This window comes from Mixophyes fleayi, chromosome 2 (genome assembly GCF_038048845.1).
Source record: "Mixophyes fleayi isolate aMixFle1 chromosome 2, aMixFle1.hap1, whole genome shotgun sequence".
NCBI classification, from domain to species: Eukaryota; Metazoa; Chordata; class Amphibia; order Anura; family Limnodynastidae; genus Mixophyes; species Mixophyes fleayi.
Genome location: NC_134403.1, coordinates 145093190 through 145117390, shown reverse-complemented (window position 1 = coordinate 145117390; position 24201 = coordinate 145093190). Strand labels below are relative to the sequence as shown.

Here is a 24201-nt window from a genome sequence, read left to right as displayed (position 1 = left end):
CATGAGGTGGTAGGCTAAGAGCTTTTTTACAGGTCAAAAAAATACAAGGTGACTTCTAATATCCACAATAATTTACAGTATGGGGTGCATTATTCTGTTTTACTTTTCCTCTTTCTCCTCCCTCTCTATGGGGCTCCTTATAATAAATACGGGAGTTATGATATCAGAACTTATTGTTTATACAAATATATTTGCAGGAGTTCAAACATACACTAATTTATGTATTATATATATATATATACATTGTGAAAATAGAGTATTGCAAAGACATTGTTGCTCAAATTTTTGTTAATAAAGGTGTATGTTGTGCGTGTGCTGTAGCATGTGGGGTACCACCTACAGTGGGAGACGAAAGTTGACTGCATACAATACAAATTTGTCTTATCTTTGAGTGAAACAATGCCTACTGAATTACAGCACATTTATATATTTTTAAATGAGACTGTAAATGCCAAAGCATTTAAAACAATTAAATCCATCATTAAGTCTTTCAGCAAACAGCAATTGAATTTAACGATGTCTTCCATTATTGACACAGGTACTTGACAGTGATAATATTGCAGTATACTGTATGCAGCTGCAGTAAATTGTGCTTAGATAAGCTCTTATTATAGGCATTGGTTACCATGTCAATATGTTTAGAATTTCTAATGAGAATCAGTGGTCTGAGTTTCCAATAATTGATTTTTTCAGTTGAAAAGCAGGAAAATAATCCGTGTGCTCAACAAACACTACGTCTGTAGAATGTATGTTTTCATCTACCTTTGCTCAGATTAAGATACAACTACATTAAGATGATTTAAATTATAAAATCCTGTCAAAACTAGTTTTGAAAACAATCATTTCTGTTTGTACGTATGTCCCCATTTATGAAATTAAAAATATGGAATATCCAGCAATGCTGAGAATGCTAAACATTTGATGTACATTACATTAGTTGAAGTATAACCAATTGTCACTTTCATATGTACAAAAGTCTATATTCAGTTTATGTTACTAGAACAGGTCACAAAATGGCCAAGGCCACAGGTGGTGCCATTCACCTCAATTTGTGCACGTGTGCCTGGATTTCCACCAAAATACATGCATTTGCAGAAGAGTAGAAGTCTGTAGCAGCTTATGCGAAAAGTTGGATGGAGTAAAGCAAAGTATTGGTAGGCGAAGCGGTATGCCATGTTTTCTGGAACTTTTGCAAGTTTCCATTTCATAGAGTTAGTGTTACCAGTATAATAGTCCTGAAAATAATAGCACAAAGAAAGATTGCCAATCTGGCACAATATACAGTCATGGCCAAATGTTTTGAGAATGACACAAGTATTGGTTTTCACAAAGTTTGCTGCTTCAGTGTTTTTAGAGCTTTTTGTCAGATGTTGCTATGGTATACTGAAGTAAAATTACAAGCATTTGATAAGTGTCAAAGGCTTTTATTGTGCCCTGGCATACTATCAACCAACTTCTGGGACACATACTGACTGATGGCCGCCCATTCTTGCCTAATCAATGCTTGAAGCTTGTCGGAATTTGTGGGTTTTTCTTTGTCCACCTGTCTCTTGAGGATTGAGCACAAGTTCTCAATGGGATTAAGGTCTGGAGAGTTTCCTGGCCATGGACCCAAAATTTCGATGTTTTGATCCCTGAGCCACTTGGTTATCACTTTTGCCTTATGGCAAGGTGCTCCATCATGCTGGAAAAGGCATTGTTTGATGGTTGGGAGAAGTTGCACTGGTGGTGCCCCAATCCGCAGCTGAATCAACTTTAGGAGACGGTCCTGGAGCTTGCTTGATGTTCCTGGACACCATGAACGTCAAGTTGCATTGAAACTTTCTAAAATCATACAAAAGTAAAGACATGAAATATATGATGCATTTTATTCGATATAATGACAAATAAACATAGTAAACTGATTCAGATAATTACAAGTAACGTATAGTAAAAAGCTGTTTGTACAATTTTCTTTTATGAGGGTTATCAGGGCAATCACTTTGGAGGCTCCAGCAATAGTCAGCCATCATGTGTCTGTCCCATCTGCCTTGATACAACACCTTTATATCTTGATAAAACCTCTCCCCATGTTCCTCACTAAAATCACCAAGATTATCCAAAAATCATTGTAATGTGGTTATAAAGAATGTACCTTTATGCTTATATTAGTACCCAAGTTTGTGAGCATGTTCTGCACCAGTTCTTCATAATTATCTGCTTTGTGGTTCCCCAAGAAGTTCTTGCCCACTGAGACATAACTGCACCAGGCAGTAGCATCAACACCATTCATACATTTTGTGAAATTAGAATTCTTGATAGTTTATGAATTTGACGGCCATCGGAGATTCTAGCTTTAAATTTTTCAATACTTAGTCCAGGAAACGATCTACAAATGTATTAGACGCCATTGCCATCTTTGTCCAAGGCCTTAACAAATTGTTTCATTAGTCCGAGCTTAATATGAAGTGGTGGATGAATGAATTTTGTCTGTCAGCCAATGGCTCTTTAATGATGTTCATTGCACCTACAGTCATGCCTTCTCTTGAAGGCCATGTCACTTTTTTCCAATGATCTTGCTTAACCATACTATCCTACAAGCAGATGAAACAAGAGTGCTTTTTATATATACTTTGCTGCCCAAGCAAGATCAACAAAAATAGACAACTGGTACTCATGATAGCAGAGCTTCTGCAAGACCATTTTGATATTTTCATATTCTTCTTTATGTTTTGCTGAGTGAGAAATTGGAAGAGATGCATATCACTTACCGTTGTGCAATAAAACACATTTCAAGCCTCTACTGGAGCTGTCTATAAAAAGCCGCTAATCTCCTGGTCAATTTTCCATTCCCCTTTGTTGAAGGAATAGTCCAGGGATGTCATTGCAGTATAGTAAAGGTATTCATCTTAGCTGAAGTAAGGAAGAAGTCCCACCTCTCTTGTCTGATAAGCTGTTATTTTAGTTTCTGGCTGTAGACAGTTTTTTTTTTGGTCTGGATGCTAAAAGTTCACTTGCATACTGTGACAGACTGAGGCCCCGTATCAGATCATTGAGTTCTTCGTGGGACAATTGTTGAGGTGTTGAAATGCTTCCGTTATATTCACTTACACTGCTACCACCTAAGTACTGAATTTCTTCTACACCTGACAACGGAAGATTCCAAATCAGGATATTCCGACTTGAGTTTTCTGTATCAATTGAAACCTTTCACAGTAACAACACAAAAATAACAATCATTGTGGTGATTTTTTTGGCTCTCATCCCACCATAGGCACACCAAAGTTTTCCTTTCTTAATCTTTCCACTGTCGTAAGCATTCTACAAAGGTTTTGTAAACCTGAAGGGGAGCCCAAGACTAGTCTTGGTCTCCATGCACCATGCCACAATGTGCCAGATAAGCTTGCATTACAGAGTCTGAGATGTTTTTTCTTTGTTTTTGCAGATAGTATTTGCCACAAATGTAACAGAATGCAATAGGATTGTTTAAGCAGCCTCTTCGTGAAGAACTCAAATTTCTCTAAAAAAAACACACCAATAAAAATAAGTGATGTTTGTAAATAAAACACATTATTTTGTTAATTGACTTTCTTCTTACTTCAAACACTCTGTATATACAAATGTCACTGCAACCACAACTTGACTTATTTACACTAATTACATGTATACAAATACTATATTTTATTACACAGATGAGAACCAGGAAAAACACAATACACAAAGTGAACCGCTCAACTGCCAATTGTCAAATGAATGCTGATTGGGTCACTGATCACATATATACGGAAGAGGAATATTCTACAATGTTCGTGGAGTGAACACCTAGAATATTTGCATGTCTCACCTTCTAGAATGTTCTGGTAGATTCACATATACACGTGTTATGGCCAAGTTCCCTTTTAATTGAGGGTATCCATTATCTCAAGAACTAGAGCCAATTAAAAAAAAAAACACTTTCATTTTTTAATTCAGCAACCACAAAATACCCTAAATTCGTTCAAATATCTCATGCACATTGGTCAGTCAGATACACGTACATCAGTCAGCTATATAGACTTTAGTTAGTCAGTTATATACACCTCTGTCAGTCAGTCTCACACACATCAGTCAGTCATTTACATACACTTTAGTCAGTGAGTTACATACAAATCTGTCAGTCAGTTATACACACAACAGTCTTCCAGTTATACACACAAAAGTCAGCCACTTACATACCCATTGCTGTCTTTCTTCTCTCCCCCTAATCCCCTTCCTAGTACATCTGCACCCTTCGCCCACTTATTTGATAGTCCCTTCTCTCCCCTTTTATCCCTTCCTCTCCGTACTCCATTTTTCACCATGTCCACTTGCTCACTTCCAGTACTTATCCTCATCTCCTGCCCTCATCTCCATCCCAGATCCAGCCCACCCCCATAAACCAGCAACCCCGCCAATGTCATCCATTTCTCTCCACTTCTTTCGATCCCTTTCTCTTGTGCTCTCTGGAGTTCCAGATCTATCCGCAACAAGCTGATCATCTCCAACTCTCTTAACCTTCTTGCCATCACAGAAACCTGGCATTCTTCCACTGATACTGCTTCCCCCACTTCTCTCTCCTCTGGAGGCCTCTATTTTACCCATTCCGTCAGACCCGATGACCGGCCAGGTGGTGGGGTCGGCATCTTCCTATACCCCAATTGTACCTTTTATTCCATCTCACCTGTGCCCGCCCTTTCTCTCTTCTACCCCATCCATGTCAGTGCCTCAGCCATCCCCCTGGTCCCACTTCCCAATTTCTTGATAATTTTGCTGCCTGGCTTCCCCACTACCTCTTGTCAGACCTTCCCTCCATCATTCTAGGTGACTTTAACATCCCTATTGACAACCCCACAGACTCAGCATCCATCAAACTTCTTGCTTTTTCTTCCTCCTTTGGCCTCTCACAATGGACCTTTTCCCCACCCACTATCTCAGTCACTCCCTTGACCTTGTCTTCTCCCACTCTCTCGCTCATCCTGCACCTCTCCCCACACCCAAATCTACGGTTACTTCCAACCTGCCCTGCCCCAACCAAATGGCCTCTTTCTAAACCATACCCTCACCACCACTCTTGACACTGTTGCCCCGTCTGTTCTGTCTGCCTTCCCTGATCTTCAACCAACCGATTCTTTTAAAAAAGCATTCTCTTATATTATCCTCTCCTCCCTCAATCTATCCCTTGGATCCCATCCCCTCTGCCAAGATCTGCCCTCGGCTGCACTGCAGAATATTCCTTAAGGATGCTGCTTGCCTCCTGCAACTCCTGTCTGCTAAGAGCTATGGTTGGACTTTGCCATTCTGTGAACCTGGCCTGCATTATCCCGCTACCACCAGAGGTGCAGCTGTCTGACCATTATTCTTTCCACCTCATTAGCAGCAGTTACCTCAATCCCTAATCAGCACCCACACCTGTTCTCTGCCTTTATAAGACTGCCTCTCCCAGTAATCTGTGGCAGTTCTTTGTTGTCTTGCCTGCTGCTGCTAATTCTCCAGAGTATCGTGTGTCCTGTTCCAGTGTGACCTCCTGGTATTGACCCCTGCTTGTTCCTTGGCTTTGCTGTTTATCTCCTGACCCAGACCCAGGCTTCGTTCTCGAAGAACCTTACTCTCCAAGGATGCCACCAAAACTCACTCCATGTGTCAATCATTTGTCAGCCCCTTTCCCTTTAGATTGTAAGCTCTAGTGAGCAGGGCCCTCTTTCCTCCTGTTCTCATTACCTATAACTTTTTTATTCCAGGATATCAGTAGCTGTGTTGTGAGTTTTAGTGTTATTGTTTACTGTAATATACTGTTATACAATGAACTGTCTTATTTGCTCTCTGTATAGCCCTGCAATCTTCATGTGGTGCCCTATAAATAAAAGTAAATAATAATAATAATAATAATAATAATAATAATATCCTTAGCAACTAAGCCATAAATGAGGATAAGCAAAGCACTATTTAAATTTAAAAAAAATGTTTTATTTAATGAAATGGGTGGTTCTAAGATATTATGTGTATTATTTTGGATTTTCCTCTCTGTTTATAATACATATATTGTATTGTATCAGTGTATGTACTAATACATCCAGTATAACAATAAAGCTTATATATACGTTCGTGCTATAAGCATTGAGCAATGTGTGTTTTTTTCTCTTGCAGGATAATCAACACAGCAGCATGGGATTTAACAGTCAAAGTAAGAACCTTCCCTATTATTCATATTTCAGAATATATATTGTAAGGGCGGAGAAGGCAGATGTCCTGACTCCATTGTAATTTAATATGTGTCAAGGCAAAGAAGAAGGGGCTGCAAATATCACACAAAAAGATAAGATACTACAATCTATGTGTAATATGAATGGTGTTACCTTAAAAGAACAAGGACATTGAAAATATTTTACATATTAATTTATTTTATTTTTTAAAACTTTGATTCTGGAGCATTGCTTAAGGTGGAAGATGTCCAAGACTGAGAGTGTTGCTGGGCCTTCAATCACTGGCTTCAGTTACTGGCAAAATTACCCTGGGTCTAAAACATGTTCCTAGATGCATAGTTTTAAGCCCCTACATTTACTTTGTATCTCTACTCTGTCCACTAGTTCCGAGTTATGCCTGTTGACTGCAGGTTATGGCTCCATCATTGTCTCTAATTCCCTGACCTGTGTTTCTAAGTTCACCCCGGTAACATTATTAGGCATACCTTGAGGGTCATGTGCTAACATTGATAAAAGGTAAAAATATGCACTAATGCCCTGTCTGTCTGTCTGTGCACATTAAACATAAAGACAATTGTCTTATTAATAGCTATGGTTTTATGCAGGTTTGCACCTTCAGCAATGTTTGAAAATAACCCTTCTTGGCTACTTAGCAGATTCCCTACAAAACAGTCATGGTCATCATCTGTAAATAAACAGTTGCTATGTGGCACTAAGCCAGTGTACTCAGCTCAACCTTGCTCTATTGAGTCGGTAAAATACCCATGATTTTCCCAAGAGCTGTTGGCCAGACCTGATCTCCACACAAGAGTTGGAGTGCCTGGGCCTTCTGCCAGTGTGAATGACCTGTTTGTGACGAATAGCAGCATATGGCAATGTGAGGAAGCCCTGTGATTCTGTCTTCTAAGTTGAGATCCAGGTTACGTTAGGTGGAGCTCACTATATTTCCACCGAGGCCTGCTCCTCCTGGTATGGGGGGATTGGGAACTTAAAGTGGTCCTGGATAAAATTCTGAAAGTTTCTCATATAGGTAGGATCAAATCAACAGTAGGTGGTGCCAACACAAATGTATCCAAGATTAGCACACTGTTATCTCTAGCCACATCAGTGGTAGACAAGACCAATGCAGTGGTATGTGAAGTTACAGCAACAGCAGGCGTAGTCTGTCACAGTAGGTAGATCTAACACACAAGTAGACACCATTGGGTGGAATACACAAATTGGTTATGTGCATGGTACATTTTAATCCAGCAGCAGGGATTTCCCAGGGGTAGCACTGAAGTGATAGTAGTTGAATGTGGTACGTCCTTGGTGTTGCATGAAATCTGCTCACTGTAAGATAGATCATTATTACTGGGGTTTTATCCTCTGTCAATCTTTCACTGGTTTTAAATTCTTCCCAGCAGTATAAAAGAAAAAAATAAATCACATTGCCTCTGCCTACCTCTACCCAAAACTTTAGGGTGTCCCGGCCATAGTGGTTTTAATGCCCTTTCAGTCAAGACGGGGTTTCACCCTCTCAATGACTCCTGTGCCACTACTTGGGGGGGGGTAGGGATGGCTTTCAAATATAAAAATCAATATAGTTTTTAATATAACTTATTACTTATAGACATTAGCATCAACAATTCAGCAGATGTTATTTTTTTGCTGGAAATTAGCAAAGATAATCTCATAAATGTGTCATGCAAAATGTATTGCAAGACAGCAAAGCAGGTATTATACAGTTTTGAATCATAATTTGCTCTGACAGACAATACAATAAATACAATATTCTCCCTCGTCATCCTCCTTCTCCTTCCCGAGTCACTGCATGCACTGCACCGCCAGACACTCAGTAACTACATGTAATGAGCTTCTCCTGTCGGGACCAGCACACACATTACTCTGGCGCTCAGCCTCATGTGACTGAGAATTACATCTTGTGCTGACTGGGCACGGGGTGGTTTCACCTTCTGACAGCACGACACCTCGCTGCTTTTTTCCCTGCACTACTGTGACCAGCCCAGCCTGGCAAAGCCTAGTGGCGAGTGCCTCTTTTCTAGGGAGACCCCATACTCACTGTCCCCTTGCTTTAGCGGTAACAAGCCCAGGCTAAAACACTGGTGTAGTTCTACAGTTGGGGGGGGTCATGGCATTTTATATTTTTTCGGATATTGGATTTTAGAATGCATGACTTTTGTGATGTGCGGTAAAAGACCCCAAGCAGCCAGTACTCGTATTACATGCAAAACAGGAATACTGATTTCAAGCAGTTACGTTATAATATGACAATGCAAAGCTGTAACTCAGGGATGGTGCAATGCGGTAAAATCATAATGCACCAGGTATCAATTTAACACTTGCTGCATCTTTAATATTAAAATGAAAAGCAGCATTTTCATAATATAACATATCAGCTTTTAAATAGTATTTGCTGTCAGTTATAAAATTTTAATAAATATGTGTGAATTTGTGTTCTTTGTTAATTTGTTCTTTTGTACAATGAACATATTTAAATTCAGTGGCATGCAATACTGTAAAATGAATAAAGCTATTTTCTGATGTAGGCTTTTCAAACACGTTTTAGGATATCCTTTCCTGTGTCTGATGATTTACTAACACATGTTTAGTATTTAAAAAATCCCCACCATATGGTAATTATTTCAAGGTGTGGTTCTGCATTTACATGTACCATAAACATTCACTGTTTAATTATTCTATAATGCATAGACCAGGGTTTCCCAAACCCAGTCCTCAGTGCAGGTTTTCCATATCTCCTTGCTGGAGCACAGGTGTATTTATTACTGACTGACACATTGTAACAGATCCACAGGTGGTCCTAATTATGTCACATGTGATCTGAAAACCTGCACTGTTGGGGAGCCCTGAGCACTGAGTTTGGGAAACCCTGGCATAGACATTAGTTAGGGGACAGGGGCAGACTGGGCTAGGGGTCAGGGGGCCATCTGCTCTCCGGGCCGGTCCCATAGTGGGCTACCTTGGGCTAGGTCACTGGGCCACTTGCATTTTTTTCTTTTAAAATATTCCTAATAGGCTGAGTCGAGTTTTGCCCCCCGGGCTAAAATTTGCCACCTGTTAGGTGGTATTAGTTTTATTTACAATAATCTTAACCCTTTATTGACCAGGCTTACACTTGCCACATTGCAGCCACTTTGTGAGATCTTATTTGTGTATAAAATTTTGACATTACAAGGGTTTGACATTACAGGATTTCCCTAGATGCATCAATATGGCTTCAGCAGTGATATTGCGAGAATCTACATATAACTTTCTAATTTGTAGTGCCATCGCTGGGAACTGATTCAGACTGTTCCTGGGGCTGGGGAGTTTTAGGGCTAGATATACTAAGCTGCGGGTTTGAAAAAGTGTGGATGTTGCCTATAACAACCAATCAGATTTTAGCTTTCATTTATTTAGTACATTCTACAAAATGACAGCTAGAATCTGATTGGTTGCTATAGGCAACATCCCCACTTTTTCAAACCCGCAGCTTAGTAAATCTAGCCCTTAGTCTGGTTCTGGTGCAAGCACCACACGCATCTATATTTTGTTGTGTAAAGACCCAGTGTAGCTGGATGTACATTTTCATGTGGTGGGCAGGAACAAGCATTATGGCCTTTTGAAATGTTGAGAGAGGTATCCACCTGTGATACACAAGGCCTTAGAGGAAAAGTTTCTTACGTAAATTTGGTAAGAAACTTCTCTGGTAAACAACAATAAAGAATCAGCAGAATGAGCTATAATTCCCTTGGATGAAGATGTAGTTTACTTTCTGTGGATATTAAAACGTGAAGAGAGATATAAGAGCTCCATCCATAACATGTTCACATTTTAAGGCCAATTTAAAGTTTGTTTATGTGTAACGTAAAAATGGGAATTTAGCTGTAAATATAAAGGCCTTTTATGCTGTGTTGATATAATGACTAATTTAGAATTCAGCCTGTTGTAACACCGGATTTATAACTGGGGCAGTAATTTCATGTACTTGATCATTAAAATGCTATGTGGACTGTGTAGTGATTCATTTTGTTTCATAAAAAGACCCAGATTTCACATTTTGATTGAAAACGGAATAAAATAACCAACCTTATAAAGCAACAACCAACAACAACACAAATTAATCTTTGTGGCTTTGTTTTTTCTTTTCTTCTTTGAAACAAAACACAAGCTTGTTTAGTAAGTATTGTTGGGCCATGTTTTGGAAGCTTATTATGTTGTTATTCCTCAATAAGAAAGATATCCCTGGCACAATCAACAGAATATTCAAAGTATAGGGTGTAACACTTTAGTATACAGGATAAATGACAATTAGTTCTAACATGTGAGTTGTTATTGCCTATAATGGAGTCACCGTTAGCACTCCAGGGCCATTTGGAACCTATATTAGGAGATATAAGGTTGACAATACTATAGCTTGTTTTCAACTAGCTCACAAAGCTACACAGAATGTCAAACATCTTAAGGTGTGTTAGGTTATGGAAACTCTATGTATGTAGCCCTCCTAAAAAGGTAATAGCTAAAAATGGCAGGGCCCTATAGCAAACTAAGCAGTTGTAAAGGGGCCACAAGATATTTGCATTAGAGCACCATAGTCACTGTGAGGTCTGTCACCTCCCTAAAAAGTACCAGTAGAGATTACCTTTGACAGAATCACATGGATTATATATATATTGTATCATTGCTAGCGGTATAGGTTCTTGTCTCTCAAGATTTTTGTCTTTTTTTTATTGAACTTCCTCATTTCACCACCTCTATAGATAATTATTCCTGTTCCTTTCTACAGCAACTAACAAGATTCTCCTTTTGACTGTACTTTAGGAGTATGGCTGTCCCCGCCACCAATCCCTGCAACTGTTTCCTGATTCAGCTGCAATGTAAATGTCATTTCAGGACTTGTTCCTGTATTTCCTGGTCTGCATTGCAAAGCACACAAGCAATGTGTACCATTTACTCTAAATCCCTGACCTGCTCCTGGATTTCGATTGTATCAGCAGACATGAGCTCCTTCAGTGTTCAGTATCCACCCTTACATGGGGCCTGTGCCACTTCCATGCTCCCACCTGTTACTGTCCAGAACCTCCTGATCATCCATGATTTCTCTCTGCTGGGATCTTTGTTTATGGTTAAAAACATAAAAAATATTGCCAGAATACGCTCTTTTCTTACTCAACATGCTACCAAAACTCTTATCCATTCTCTCATCATCTCCCGTCTTGACTATTGCATCCTCCTACTATCTGGCATTCCTGACACCCATATATCCACACTTCAATCCATCCTAAATGCTGCTGCAAGACTGATCTTCCTCTCTCATCGCTACACATCTGCTGCACCACTTTGCAAATCCCTACACTGGCTCCCTGTGTCCTCCAGAATTAAATTCAAATTATTCACCCTTACCTACAAAGCCCTCAACAACAACACCCCTGCTTACATCTTAAATATCATATCAAAATACTCTCCCTCTTAGATCTGCCTCTGACCTGCGCCTTGTCTTGTATCTGATAACCACCTCTCACTCGCGCCTACAAGACTTCTCCCATTCTGCTCCCCACTTATGGAATTCCCTACCATGCTCAATCAGACTTTCCCACAACCTTCAAATCTTTAGATGCTCTTTGAAAACACAATTTTTTTTAGAGGTACTCTTATCCTCAATGACACTATTCGCACTAATGCACTCTCACAACTATCCTAACCTCCACTCTGAGCCACACTCGCTCCTCTTGTTTCAGCTAATAACCACCTCTCACTCCCGCCCCTCTTACCCTTAGAATGTAAGCTCACTAATGAGCGGGTGCTTCATACCTTTTGTTTTCATGTCTCCATTCATTTTGTCTACCTTGTCTGTTCTTGTTTTGCCTATGTCCTGTTTTATGTATGTTCTTGTCTTCCCTTCCGGCACTGCAGAGAACTGTGGCGCCTTATAAATCTACGATAATAATAATTATAATGGTTAAAACATTATTCCCAGTTCTACTCCTATAGCAATCTCTAATTCTGAGATTCCACTCCGGTCTGAGGACTCCCCACCCCATTACTTTTTGATGACTGGTATATTAATATTCATAGATTTCTACAATTCTAACACAGAGGAGGCCTATAGATCATAATTTCTCAAACTTACCACAGGTTTAGAACCTAAGCTATAGATGCACAGGCTTTGAGTACATTCTGGGCCCCCAGAGCTACTGTACCTCATAGCAGTTGTATGGCTTGCTATGATATTTCCTTGCCTTCCAAAGCAGGCCATTCATTTATTCACCATGAAGCTGCCTTTTTGGGGCTTTCCATTATGTGGTTGTATGATGATGGTCTCAGGGGGACCCCTCATGTTTCCATTATGTTTTCAGCTCTCTAATATGTTGAGGCCTGTTTTAATGAGGAAAACTAAACACCTATATGTGAGTGGTAGAATCCAGTTGGAAACAGTTACCCAAAGTACCATCTCTGATGTCCGTGTATTAAGGCCGAGTTTAGGAAGTGTGGTCTGGGTCTTCTGATTGCAGCCTTCAGAGAGAATGAATACTAATTGAGCTAATTGATATGTCCAAAGTTAAATACTTACGAATTTCTTAAATTGGGTAGCTAAATAATTTCACAAATCGGGCCTCATTCATGCAAAAAAATTCTCATTGTAGAATCAAACCAATTATTGAAGCAAACGGGCATGCAGTGCAAAAGTCACCATCACATGGCAATTACATTATAAAGTAGCATGCAATCAGTTTTATATTCACTCATCCTGGTGTTCTTTACTAACATGGGACCTGATGCTGAGTTGAACTTGACAGTTTATAGTAAATTCCAAAGAAAAATGTCACTGTGCATGCCCACAAAGAGAGCACACGCATATCTGCACATTTAGAGTTGGTCGCATCTGATGCTTGTGTCTTCTAAATACTTTAAAGACGGAATGGGGCAGAGAAGGGATGGTCTAAACTAGGCCAAGTACCGTAAAGGCGGATTCACACAAATTGGGGTGAGGCACACTAGTACGGAAATGCATATATGCCTGTTAGGAGCTGTATCTCTTGTACCTGCTAGAGGGCAGGTGAAAATACACGTCAGATAGTCTGACTGCAAATTCACCTTAGAAATTGATAGGTGCTTTCTTCATGGATGGTGCATATGCATTGTGGGCGTATTTTTTGTTTAAAAAAATATGCTTGCTTTTTTTCTTTGTGAGAAGTATTATATCAGCTGTATTATATTAAGCCTACTAATGAATGTGCTTTTCACAATCAAAATAAATGTTAATAGCCTTTTCTTGTGCTTATGACTGGGTTGTGTGTAGACATATATGGGTGTATGCAGAGGTGTAGGAACCGGGAGTGAGGCAGAGGGGGCATGATTTATGTTAGGTGGGCAAGAATGTAATTTGCCCCCCCATGAACTTCTATATGCATCATCATCATCACCATTTATTTATATAGCGCCACTGATTCCGCAGCGCTGTACAGAGAACTCACTCACATCAGTCCCTGCCCCATTGGAGCTTACAGTCTAAATTCCCTAACATACACACACAGACAGAGAAAGAGAGAGACTAGGGTCAATTTTGATAGCAGCCAATTAACCTACTAGTATGTTTTTTTTGGAGTGTGGGAGGAAACCGGAGCACCCGGAGGAAACCCACGCAAACACGGGGAGAACATACAAACTCCACACAGATAAGGCCATGGTCGGGAATTGAACTCATGACCCCAGCACTGTGAGACAGAAATGCTAACCACTTAGCCACCGTACATGCATGATTTTTTATATTCGACTTCATGCTACTTTCTGAAGTCATGGTATCTGTTCTAAGCTTGTGAAACTTTTTTTTAAATGATAGATTGTCTTAGTATAACTACGAAATGTTCTATACTATAGCTTGCCTTAGCATAGATTTAATACAGGTTGATTGATTTGTTTATATAAAAACTCTGTTCCGCTCATAAACATTTAATAAATAATCTGTATTGATGATGAACAACTAGCTATGCACTTTGCTGTTACCCTGAATTTCGTGCATCCAGTAACAAACATGAGATATAGCAACTTAAATTTATAACATACCATAACCAGTGAGGCAGTGACTATACATATAAAAATACTACCACTCAATTGAGATTGGGCTGAAATCTGAATAAAAACTAGGTTAATGACTATAAAAACATACATTTTTAAGATGAACAATTTAATTTATCTTTCTAACAACTATTGTACTAATTGGTAATTATTTTTATTATTATTATTATTATTATTATTATTATTATTATTAACAATATTAATAATATTTATTTAATAATGTATAAATACATTTTTAGCCAACCCCTGAAACACAGATAAAAATTAACATAGGATTGGGAGTCTTTGTATATCTACAGTTACTGATAAAACTGTCATAAAACAAGATACAAAACGCAAAATGCAAGAAAAAGGGTCACCAAGCCCTAAAGTAGTCCTTGGCCTTTTGCCTCCTTATGTAAGCCTGACGTACACATGGCATATATGCTGCAGGTATGGACACATCTTGAGATGACTACTACCTCTGGGCATAAATTTGCTATTTTTACGGGAGGCTTTTTTTTATAGCAGAAATTACGCCCAATTTGTAGTCAACTCAGTATCAGAGCCCATTATATTTAAGTGAAAAATAAGATGCACTGGACAGAGGCAAGATAATTGTTTGCTGTGGATCATAGTGAATTGAGCACCTTACTGTTAATGTTAGTAAGTGATTCTAATTGGGAAGTTTTCTACGGTTATGTAAAGAGCAATCCTTGTGCAAGATGTGTTGGTAAATGGCAAATCGTGCTTAAAAGTCTTAAGGCAATAAAAAATTGACTTTTAGTGAACAGCATTTTCTTAAAAAAATTAAAAATAGTCTCATAAAAGTCACAAATATCAATGCAATTACCATTATAGGTAATTAAAATGTTGGGAAAAAATGCAGAGTTAATGAATGCTTTCTTTACAAACAGAATATAGGTGCTGATGATATTTAGTAAACACACATAGCTTTGTTTTCTCAATTGTGCTTGGTGCAAAGAGCAAACTGAACTTGCTTGCACTTTCTGCTGTTTTATTAAATAAGCTTCCTAGGGGTAAATGTATCAATATGCGGGTTCTTCAACACCCGCGTGTTCAGCCTCTTCCGCGATTAAATTTCAAGCGGCGCTGCATTGTAAAGGGTTAACTTCCCTTTACAATGCAGCGCCGCTTGAAATTTAATCGCGGAAGAGGCTGAACACGCGGGTGTTTGAGAACCCGCATATTGATACATTTACCCCCTAGTGTCTATTAAGTGAATCCTAATTCCAGCTCTGCTTAGTAAACTGTAAACTCATCTGGTTTTGCCTTTAATAAAATGGCCATTTAAAATAATTATGGCAAACTGCAATTTATGCATTTACCCCTTTATCTCTATAGAGAAAGAATAATACCTGTGTCAATATCACCTGATTTTCCCTAAAATGATTACCACAGTTGGTGTTGTACTAAATTATCGGATACACATCATCCTTATAAAGCCAGAATATTGCCTGTCTTATAAATGTCTGTTTATCAAAATATAAATACTGCTAGGTGTACTATAGATAATTGTAATCATACAGTCACGGCCAAAAGTTTTGAGAATGACACAAATATTATTTTTTACAAAGTCTGCTGCCTCAGTTTTTATGATGGCAATTTGCATATACTCCAGAATGTCATAAAGAGTGATCAGATGAATTATAATTAATTTCAAAGTCCCTCTTTGCCATGACAACTTTATCCCAAAAACAACATTTCCACTGCATTTCAGCCCTGCCACAAAAGGACCAGCTGACATCAGGTCAGTGATTCTCTCCTTAACACAGGTGAGAGTGTTGGCGGCTGGAGATCACTCTGTCATACTGATTGAGTTAGAATAACAGAGTGGAAGCTTTAAAAGGAGGGTGGTGCTTGAAATGATTGTTCCTCCTCTGTTAACCGTGGTTACCTGCAAGGAAACACATGCAGTCATCATTGCTTTGCACAAAAAGGGCGTCACAGGCAAGGATATTGCTGCTAGTAAGATTGCGTCTAAATCAACCATTTATTGGATCACCAAGAACTTCAAGGAGAGAGGCTCAACATTTCTAAAGTAGACTTCAGGGTGCCAAAGAACGCCCTGCAAACGCCAGGACGGTCTCCTAATTTTGATTCAGCTGCAGAATCGGGGCACCACAAGTACAGAGCTTGCTCAGAAATGGCAGCAGGCAGGTGTGAGTGCATCTGCATGCACAGTGATGCAAAGATTTTTGGAGGATAGCCTGATGTCAAGAAGGCCAGCAAGGAAACCACTTCTCTCCAGGAAAAACATCTGGGACAGACTGATATTCTGCAAAAGGTACAAGTATTGGACTGCTGATTACTGGGGTAAAGTAATTTTCTCTGATGATTCCCCTTTCAGATTGTTTGGGGCATCTGGAAAAACGCTTGTCCGGAAAAGGAAAGGTGAGCGCTACCATCAGTCCTGTGTCATGCCAACAGTAAAGCATCCTGAGACCATTTAATTTTGCCTAAGAACACAACCATGAATAAAGAATGGTACCAAAACATCCCCCAAGAGCAACTCCTCCCAACCAATCAAGAGCAGTTTGGTGACAAACAATGCCTTTTCCAGCATGATGGAACACCTTGCCATAAGGCAAAAGTGATAACTAAGTGGCTCAGGGGTCAAAACATCTAAATTTTGGGTCCATGGCCAGGAAACATCCCAGACCTTAATCCCATTGAGAACTTGTGGTCAATCTTCAAGAGGCGGGTGGACAAACAGAAACCCACAAATTCTGACAAACTCGAAGCATTGATTAGGCAAGAATGGGCATGTCACACATTGCACCAACTAACCTGCATTTTGGTCTTTGTTCTTACCTGTTTCCCTTGGTTCTCACTCCCTGCATTCACTTGCTGGTCTGAACTGAGCATGCGCACACCTGGTCTTTTCTAACTTCCTGCCTCTTGATTAGCTAATTGCCTGTCAGCTCTGTTTATTTAAAGCACCTGATTCTCTACTAATTTGCCAGATCTTCAGGTCTGCTTACCTGTTAGGACGCTGTTCTCTCTGGCTCCCGTCTGCACATTGGTATCCTCTGTTACTTGTTCGACAATCAAGACCTGTGGTATTATTGCAAGAACCTCGTGCCTTATCATCGGTCCCATCCTCAAGCTATTCACTTTCCAGGGATCTCAGTGCATTAGTTCTCTGCAGTTCACCACTTCTCAGTTGGTATCCTGTGTACCTGTTCCACGATCAAGACCTGCGGTATTGTTGCAGGAACCTCGTGCCTCCATAATCAGTCCTGTTCTCAGCTATTCGCTTTCTAAAGACTTTAAAGTTTTTGTTCACTGCCATATATCTGAACCTGTGCATTTATCGTCCAGCACTTCTGCTCCACTCCATGGTTCCATCTTGCGCCACTCTAATTCCCCTAGGAGGACTGCGACCTGCGGCTAGACAGCAGCTAAGTCCATATTCCCTTGCAAGGATCTGTGGTGAATACCTCTTTACCGTTAGACTCCGCACCTCTCTGGGGGTAAGTCTATCTAGAGCTTCGAGGCCTATTCCAAACTTAGGCTCCGTGTCAGGGTGGCCATCAGTCAGTATGTGGCCCAGAAGTTGATTGACAGCATGCCAGGGCCGAATTGCAGAGGTATTCAAAAAGAAGGGTCATCACTGCAAATATTGACTCTTTGCATAAACTTAATGTAGTTGTTAATAAAAACCTTTGACACTTATAAAATGCTTGTAATTTTACTTCAGTATACCAAGTAACATCTGACAAAAAGGTCTAAAAACACTGAAGTAGCAAAATTTGTGTAAACCAATACTTGTGTCAGGCCATGACTGTATACTTGGAGAGATATGTATTAATAACAGTCAATGAACAAAACAATGTTGGTGATTTGTCTATCAGTTTACCAAGGCTTATAAACATTTTTACTAGAGATGCTCACTGACTGCCGTGAACTGGTTTTGGTTTTGGATTTGGATTAGCTTTGTGTTTTGGTTTTGGCAAAACCACCCTGATGTGTTTTGGTTTTGGATGTTTTAGAAAAAATCCTAAAATATGCTAAAATCACATAATTTTGCTCTTTTTTTTGTTCCTACATTATTATTAACCTCAATAACACTGATTTCCAGTCATTTGCATTCAATTTTGACTACCTCACAGATTACAATATTATTTTCATACACTTTTGGACAAATACTGCAGCGACCTGGATGGATGGTAAGCGACAGAGCAATGACACAAACACAGGGCCATTCCTTGCACATCTAGGACACATTGGCACACAGCAGTGGCAGAAAGAAAAATCCCTCCCACCCACCGTTATATTGGATCTTAAAAAGGAATCCAAAAATCGTGAGATCCGAGATCCGACAACGTAACAATGACGATTTGCCTCGTTTTCAAATCCGGAAAAGCGCGAAAGTACCGAGCCGGCTTGGCTAGGTATTTGGATCTGCTAAGTTCGGGTATGTTCGGTTCTCGGGGAAGCAAGCCAGAGCATCTCTAATTTTTACTATTTATTTCAGCAGCTGCTAGGCAAGACTTTATGCTGGAACGTCTCCAAGCCGGTCTCAAACTGGAAGGTAGATACAAGCCTCATTTCTTAATTAAAATTTTCTGCACGCATAACATTCAGTCATGACAAATGTGCTTTATCCACAAATGGACTTTCCAGTATGGACTCTGACCGAGGAGCTATTGACACGAGCCCCCAAAGGAATCCTTAGTTCACTTCTATTCATGGTACAAAATGAAATATTGTTCATTGTTCACTGAAATATTGCAGAAGGTGTGGCTCAAATTATCAGAATATAGGCCCTGAGATAGAGTCTGCTTCCTTCATTCTTTTACTGTTTTTGACGGCAGGGAGCCATGTATCATTTGCATGTTATATTTTAACAATCACACCAGCCTTTTTGATCCACTGACATAGCTCTGCAGGATAGTCACATTGAAAGCTAGTGCTTTCCATCTGCTTCAAGGTTGTTGTTAGTATGTGTAATGAACTGTGCCAAGAATCACTGGTTAAAAATTATAAGTGGATGAGTATTGATGAGTGGATTGTCTTTTCAGAAGAAACATTTTCAACGTTAATGTTGGAGGACTTACATTTTTAAAAGGTGGGTGGGGGTATACTTAAACATAAATGTAAAAGATAGCATGTGTCTATTACAAGGCTGTTTAAATTAGCCCCCTTTTTATCCTTGTCCGCCATATAAATTTCCCATTTATATGGGAAGGACAAGGATAAACTTGTCAAAGTTTAAATGTCTGCAGGGAGCAAAATTGACTTCTTCTGATGGGAGATGGTGGTTGAAACTGAGTAGATTGCAGTGTTCCCTGCTGAATGCTAGCTAGGCACAATTATGCATCCTGTATTGTGCCCGGATCCCGGATTTGAGTTGTCGGACGAGATATCCAAGTGAGCCTTAGGGTTTGGAGCACATTTATGGGGCATTCATGGTTTAGTGAACTAGATGTTTACATGTGCTTGGATATGGTGGAGATCAGACGATATCCTATGCTTTTAAGGGGATACCCTTTGCAAATTACAGTAGCATGCACTAGTAGACACAATATGGCTGTCAAGAGGAAAAATGAGCCTTGTTGCAGGAGCATTTTGTGGCTCTTCCCTCTTAGGCTGTGTGCTCAACTTTGTCATAAGCCAGAGCTGCACACTCGGTTTAGGGGTATATATATAAAGCAGAACAAAAGGAACCTTTTGGTCAACACTGTCATCTGACCAGCGTTTCCCCCCCCCCCCCCTAACTATAATCCTGCTCTGCACATCCCTAGGGTTAATGGGGATGGAATCGTGCATTTCCCCCTCTAGGAATATTTTAAAGGAAACAATGCAAGTGGCCCATTGACCCAGCCCAAAGTAGTCCACTATGGGACCGGCCTGGGGAAGGCATTCAAGAAAGATTTGACAAAATACAGTGGGTTCTCAGTATGATAATAGAGGGTAAGAGGATAAGAAAGTGGGTAGGGGAGAGGCAAAGGTGGAAGAAAGGGTGGGTGAGCATTCAACCTAGAGAGTAGCAGAAAGTTGCCTTATTTTATCTAGTTTACCACATTATAATGAAAACCTGCACTCTGAAAGGGTCATAGATGACTGTATTTGTAATCACCGTTTATCAGTTTTTGAGTTTTATGGAGCAATACTACATAAATATCTATATAAAATCAGTGCAAATATTACAAAATATTTAACATATAAACAACTTAAATCTATAATTAATGTGGTGATACAATATATTAGAGTTGAGACAGGTTGACATCTACATTGCTTTCATTTACATTCTCTGGAGCTTCCCAGCATTTTGTTCAAATGCATTGTACTTCCCTCTCATTCACAACCAAATTCCTTTCATCCCCTGAACCTACTATATTTTCAAAGTACCATCATTATCATCATCATCATCATTTATTTATATAGCACCAGCAGATTCCGTAGCACATTACAATTGGGAACAAACAGTAATAAAACAATAATGGGTAATACATACAAAGAGGTAAGAGGGCCATGCTCGCAAGCTTGCAATCTATGGGACAATGGTTTGATACACAATGATAAGTGCTACATCATTGAATATTTGTCCAGCTAGAATGCAAAGGTTACAAAGTATTTAGTGGGTTGTAAACTTAGTCACACAACTATGTTGGTCAGAAGGTTGTTGTCTTGTGTTAGCTGTGTAGAGGGTGGTAATAGGGAAACCTAGGGAGATTAAGAGGGTGGTAGAGCGATAATATAAGCTTGTCTGAAGAGGTGGGTTTTGAGAGAACGCTTGAATGTTTGAAGACTAGAGGAAAGTCTTGTGGTGCGAGGGAGTGAATTCCATAAAGTGGGTGCAGCCCGAAAAAAGTCCTGCAACCGAGAATGGGAGGAAGTGATGAGAGTGGAAGAGAGACGCAGATCTTGTGCAGAACGGAGATGTCAAGTTGGGAAATATTTTGAGACAAGTGAGGAGATGTACGTCGGTGCAATTTTGTTGATGGCCTTGTATGTTAGTAGTAGAATTTTATATTGGATTCTTTGAAAAACAGGCAACCAATGTAGAGACTGACAGAGTGACTCAGCAGAGGAAAAACGATTTTCAAGGAAAACCAAGCCACAGTATGCAAAATAGATTGTAGAGGCTCGAGTCTGATTTTGGGAAGACCAGTAAGGAGGGAATTACAATAGTCGATGCGGGAGATGATGAGTGCATGTATTAAAGTTTTGTCTCGTGTGAGATATTTACATATTCTGGAAACGTTTTTTAGATGTATGCAGCATAATGTAAATATAGAATTTATGTGGGGAACAAAGGATGGTTGCGAGTCAAAGATTACACCTAGGCAGCGAGTTTGCCAGGTTGGATTTATGGTTATTTTGTCAACAGAAATAGAAATGTCCGATAGAAAGCTTCTATTGTTGGGTGGGAATATTATTAATTCTGTTTTTGAAAGATTGAGTTTGAGTTGGCTAGAGGACATCCAAGATGAAATGGCAGAAAGACAGTCAGTAACACGAGACAGCACAGATGGTGAGAAGTTTGGAGAGGATAGATAAATTTGTCTATCATCCGCATAGAGATAATACTGAAATCCAAAGGAGCTTATTAGTTTTCCAAGAGAAGTGGTGTAGATAGAGAATAGCAGAGGATCCTTGTGGTACTCCAACTGAGAAAGGATGCGGAATGGAGGTTGTTCCAGAGAAATTAACAATGAAAGAGCGATTACATAGGTAGGCTGAGAACCAGGATACGACAGTGTCTTGAAGACCTAGGGAATATAGCATCTGTATCAGGAGAGAGGGGACAACAGTGTCGAATGCAGCAGAGAGATCTAGGAGAGTCAGATGAGAGTAGTCACCTTTAGTTTTAGCTGTGATCAGATCATTAACAACCTTGTTTGGCGCAGTCTCTGTGGAGTGTTGAGAGCGAGGATCCAATAGGTTGTTTGCAGAAATAAAACGTGTGAGGCGAGTGTAGGCAATTCTCTCAAGAAATTTGAAAGGGCATGGGAGCTGAGAAATGAAGCAATAGTTTGAGAGAGAGTTTGGGTCAGAATTTTGTTTTTTTAGAATAGGAGTAATCACTGCGTGATGAAAAGATACCAGTAGAGAGAGATAGATTACAGATTTTAGTTAGAGGTGGAATGAGCACACGAGACAAGGACCTACCAATTTGTGAGGGTATGGGTTCAAGAGGACAGGAGGAAGAGAAGATAAGAAGAGAGTAGAAACTTCCTCTTCATTTGTGGGATCAAATGAAGAGAGGATATCAGAGGATGCTGGGAAGGAATTGAGCTAATTGCTAGTCGAGGGAGATGATACCATTTCAAATCTGATCTTATCAATCTTGTCCTTGAAATATCAGGGGAGTAGAACGTAGAAATTGGTGAGAAAAGGTGTTGGAGAGAGGTGGAAAACTGTTGAAAATCAATAGAGTTAATATCCCTGCGGGTATGAGGAGGCTTGGAGTTTAATAGCAGGGAGGTTAAAGAACTGGGAGTGAGCAAGTAATGATCTGAGAGGGGAAAATAAGTGTTAAGGAAATTAGAAACTTAGCATAGTCTAGAGAAAACAAGATCAAGACAGTGGCCATCCTGATGAGTAGCAGATTCAATCCACTGGGAGAGGTCAAATGAGGAGATCAGAGAGAGCAGATTTGAAGCAGCAGTGGAACGTGGATTAGCAATAGAGATGTAGAAATTACCCATGATGATGGTGGGGATGTCAGAAGATAAGAAGTGAGGGAGCCACGCAGAGAAATGTTCAAGAAATTGTTTGTGTGGTCCAGGGGGGTGATAGATTACAGCGATACACATAGAGAATGGGTTAAAAACCCTAACAGTATGTGTCAAGACTTGCACTCTGCAGCTGCTGTCTGCAGTGACTCTATTGGATTTGCTATGCTTTCCACTTGTAGTGCCACTGCCCACCAAAGGGGCCACTGTGCTACTTGATTATTCTCCTTGATCACTGGGAGTGGTTTCAGCTGCATGAGGCCTATTTATACCTGCCTGCTTCAAACAGTCTGGGCCAGATCATCAGCCCGAGTTGCCACTCTATGCGGTTCAGCCCGAGTTGCCACTCTATGCAGTTCAGCCCGAGTTGCCACTCTATGCGGTTCAGCCCGAGTTGCCACTCTATGCGGTTCAGCCCGAGTTGCCTGTCCATGCGGTTCAGCCCGAGTTGCCACTCTATGCAGTTCAGCCCAAGTTGCCACTCTATGCGGTTCAGCCCGAGTTACCACTTGGTGCTGTCTGCTCTGAGGCTTCTCACAGCGCTGTCTGCTCTGAGGCTTCTCACAGCGCTGTCTGCTCCGAGGCTTCTCACAGCGCTGTCTGCTCCGAGGCTTCTCACAGCGCTGTCTGCTCCGAGGCTTCTCACAGCGCTGTCTGCTCCGAGGCTTCTCACAGCGCTGTCTGCTCCGGGACTTCTCTCAGTACTGTCCCTGTCAAGTCTGCCACCCAATCCGGGCGCCCTGCCAAGTCATCTGCCCAGTATGGATTGTCTTCTGCCAAGGGGCTCCTACCCAAGTCCCCAGGGATGTATGTTCAACCCGAGCTGGCCAAGTCTCATGCTAATTCGAATTCATCCTATGTTCAAGTCTTCCAACCACCTACCTTCAATGGGGATATTCAGCAATTTCAGGCTCTTATTAAGTTTTGTATGTCCTATTTTCCCTCTGTATCCAACCTCCTTGATACTCAACGAAAGCAAGTGTTTTACATGTTAGCCAACTTTACAGGGGAAGCTCTGAAATGGGCAGAGCCCTAATTGAAACCCAAGATCCCATTCTGTCTGATTTACAGCTGTTTACTGAGGCCGTGATCAAAAAATTTCCACCAGCACTTGCCACTCTCACTCCCAGGGCTTCATCTATGCCACATGTTCTATCTCCAGCTACTCCAACTTTGAGATTATCGTTTTCTTCACTCCATTTCCAGCAACCCTCTAAAAACCATAAAAAGAAAGTAAAGAG

General features: G+C 40.3%; 1 protein-coding gene across 1 annotated transcript in view; it reads left to right on the top strand.

Annotated features, from left to right (window-relative positions):
- The window catches only part of AFF3 (ALF transcription elongation factor 3), a 317828-nt gene that overhangs the window by 147301 nt on the left and 146326 nt on the right, over positions 1 to 24201 (top strand). The window contains exon 4 of the mRNA XM_075200161.1: positions 6142 to 6178. Within this exon, the coding sequence (XP_075056262.1) occupies positions 6142 to 6178 (37 nt within the window). The remainder of the gene's footprint in view (positions 1 to 6141; positions 6179 to 24201) is intronic.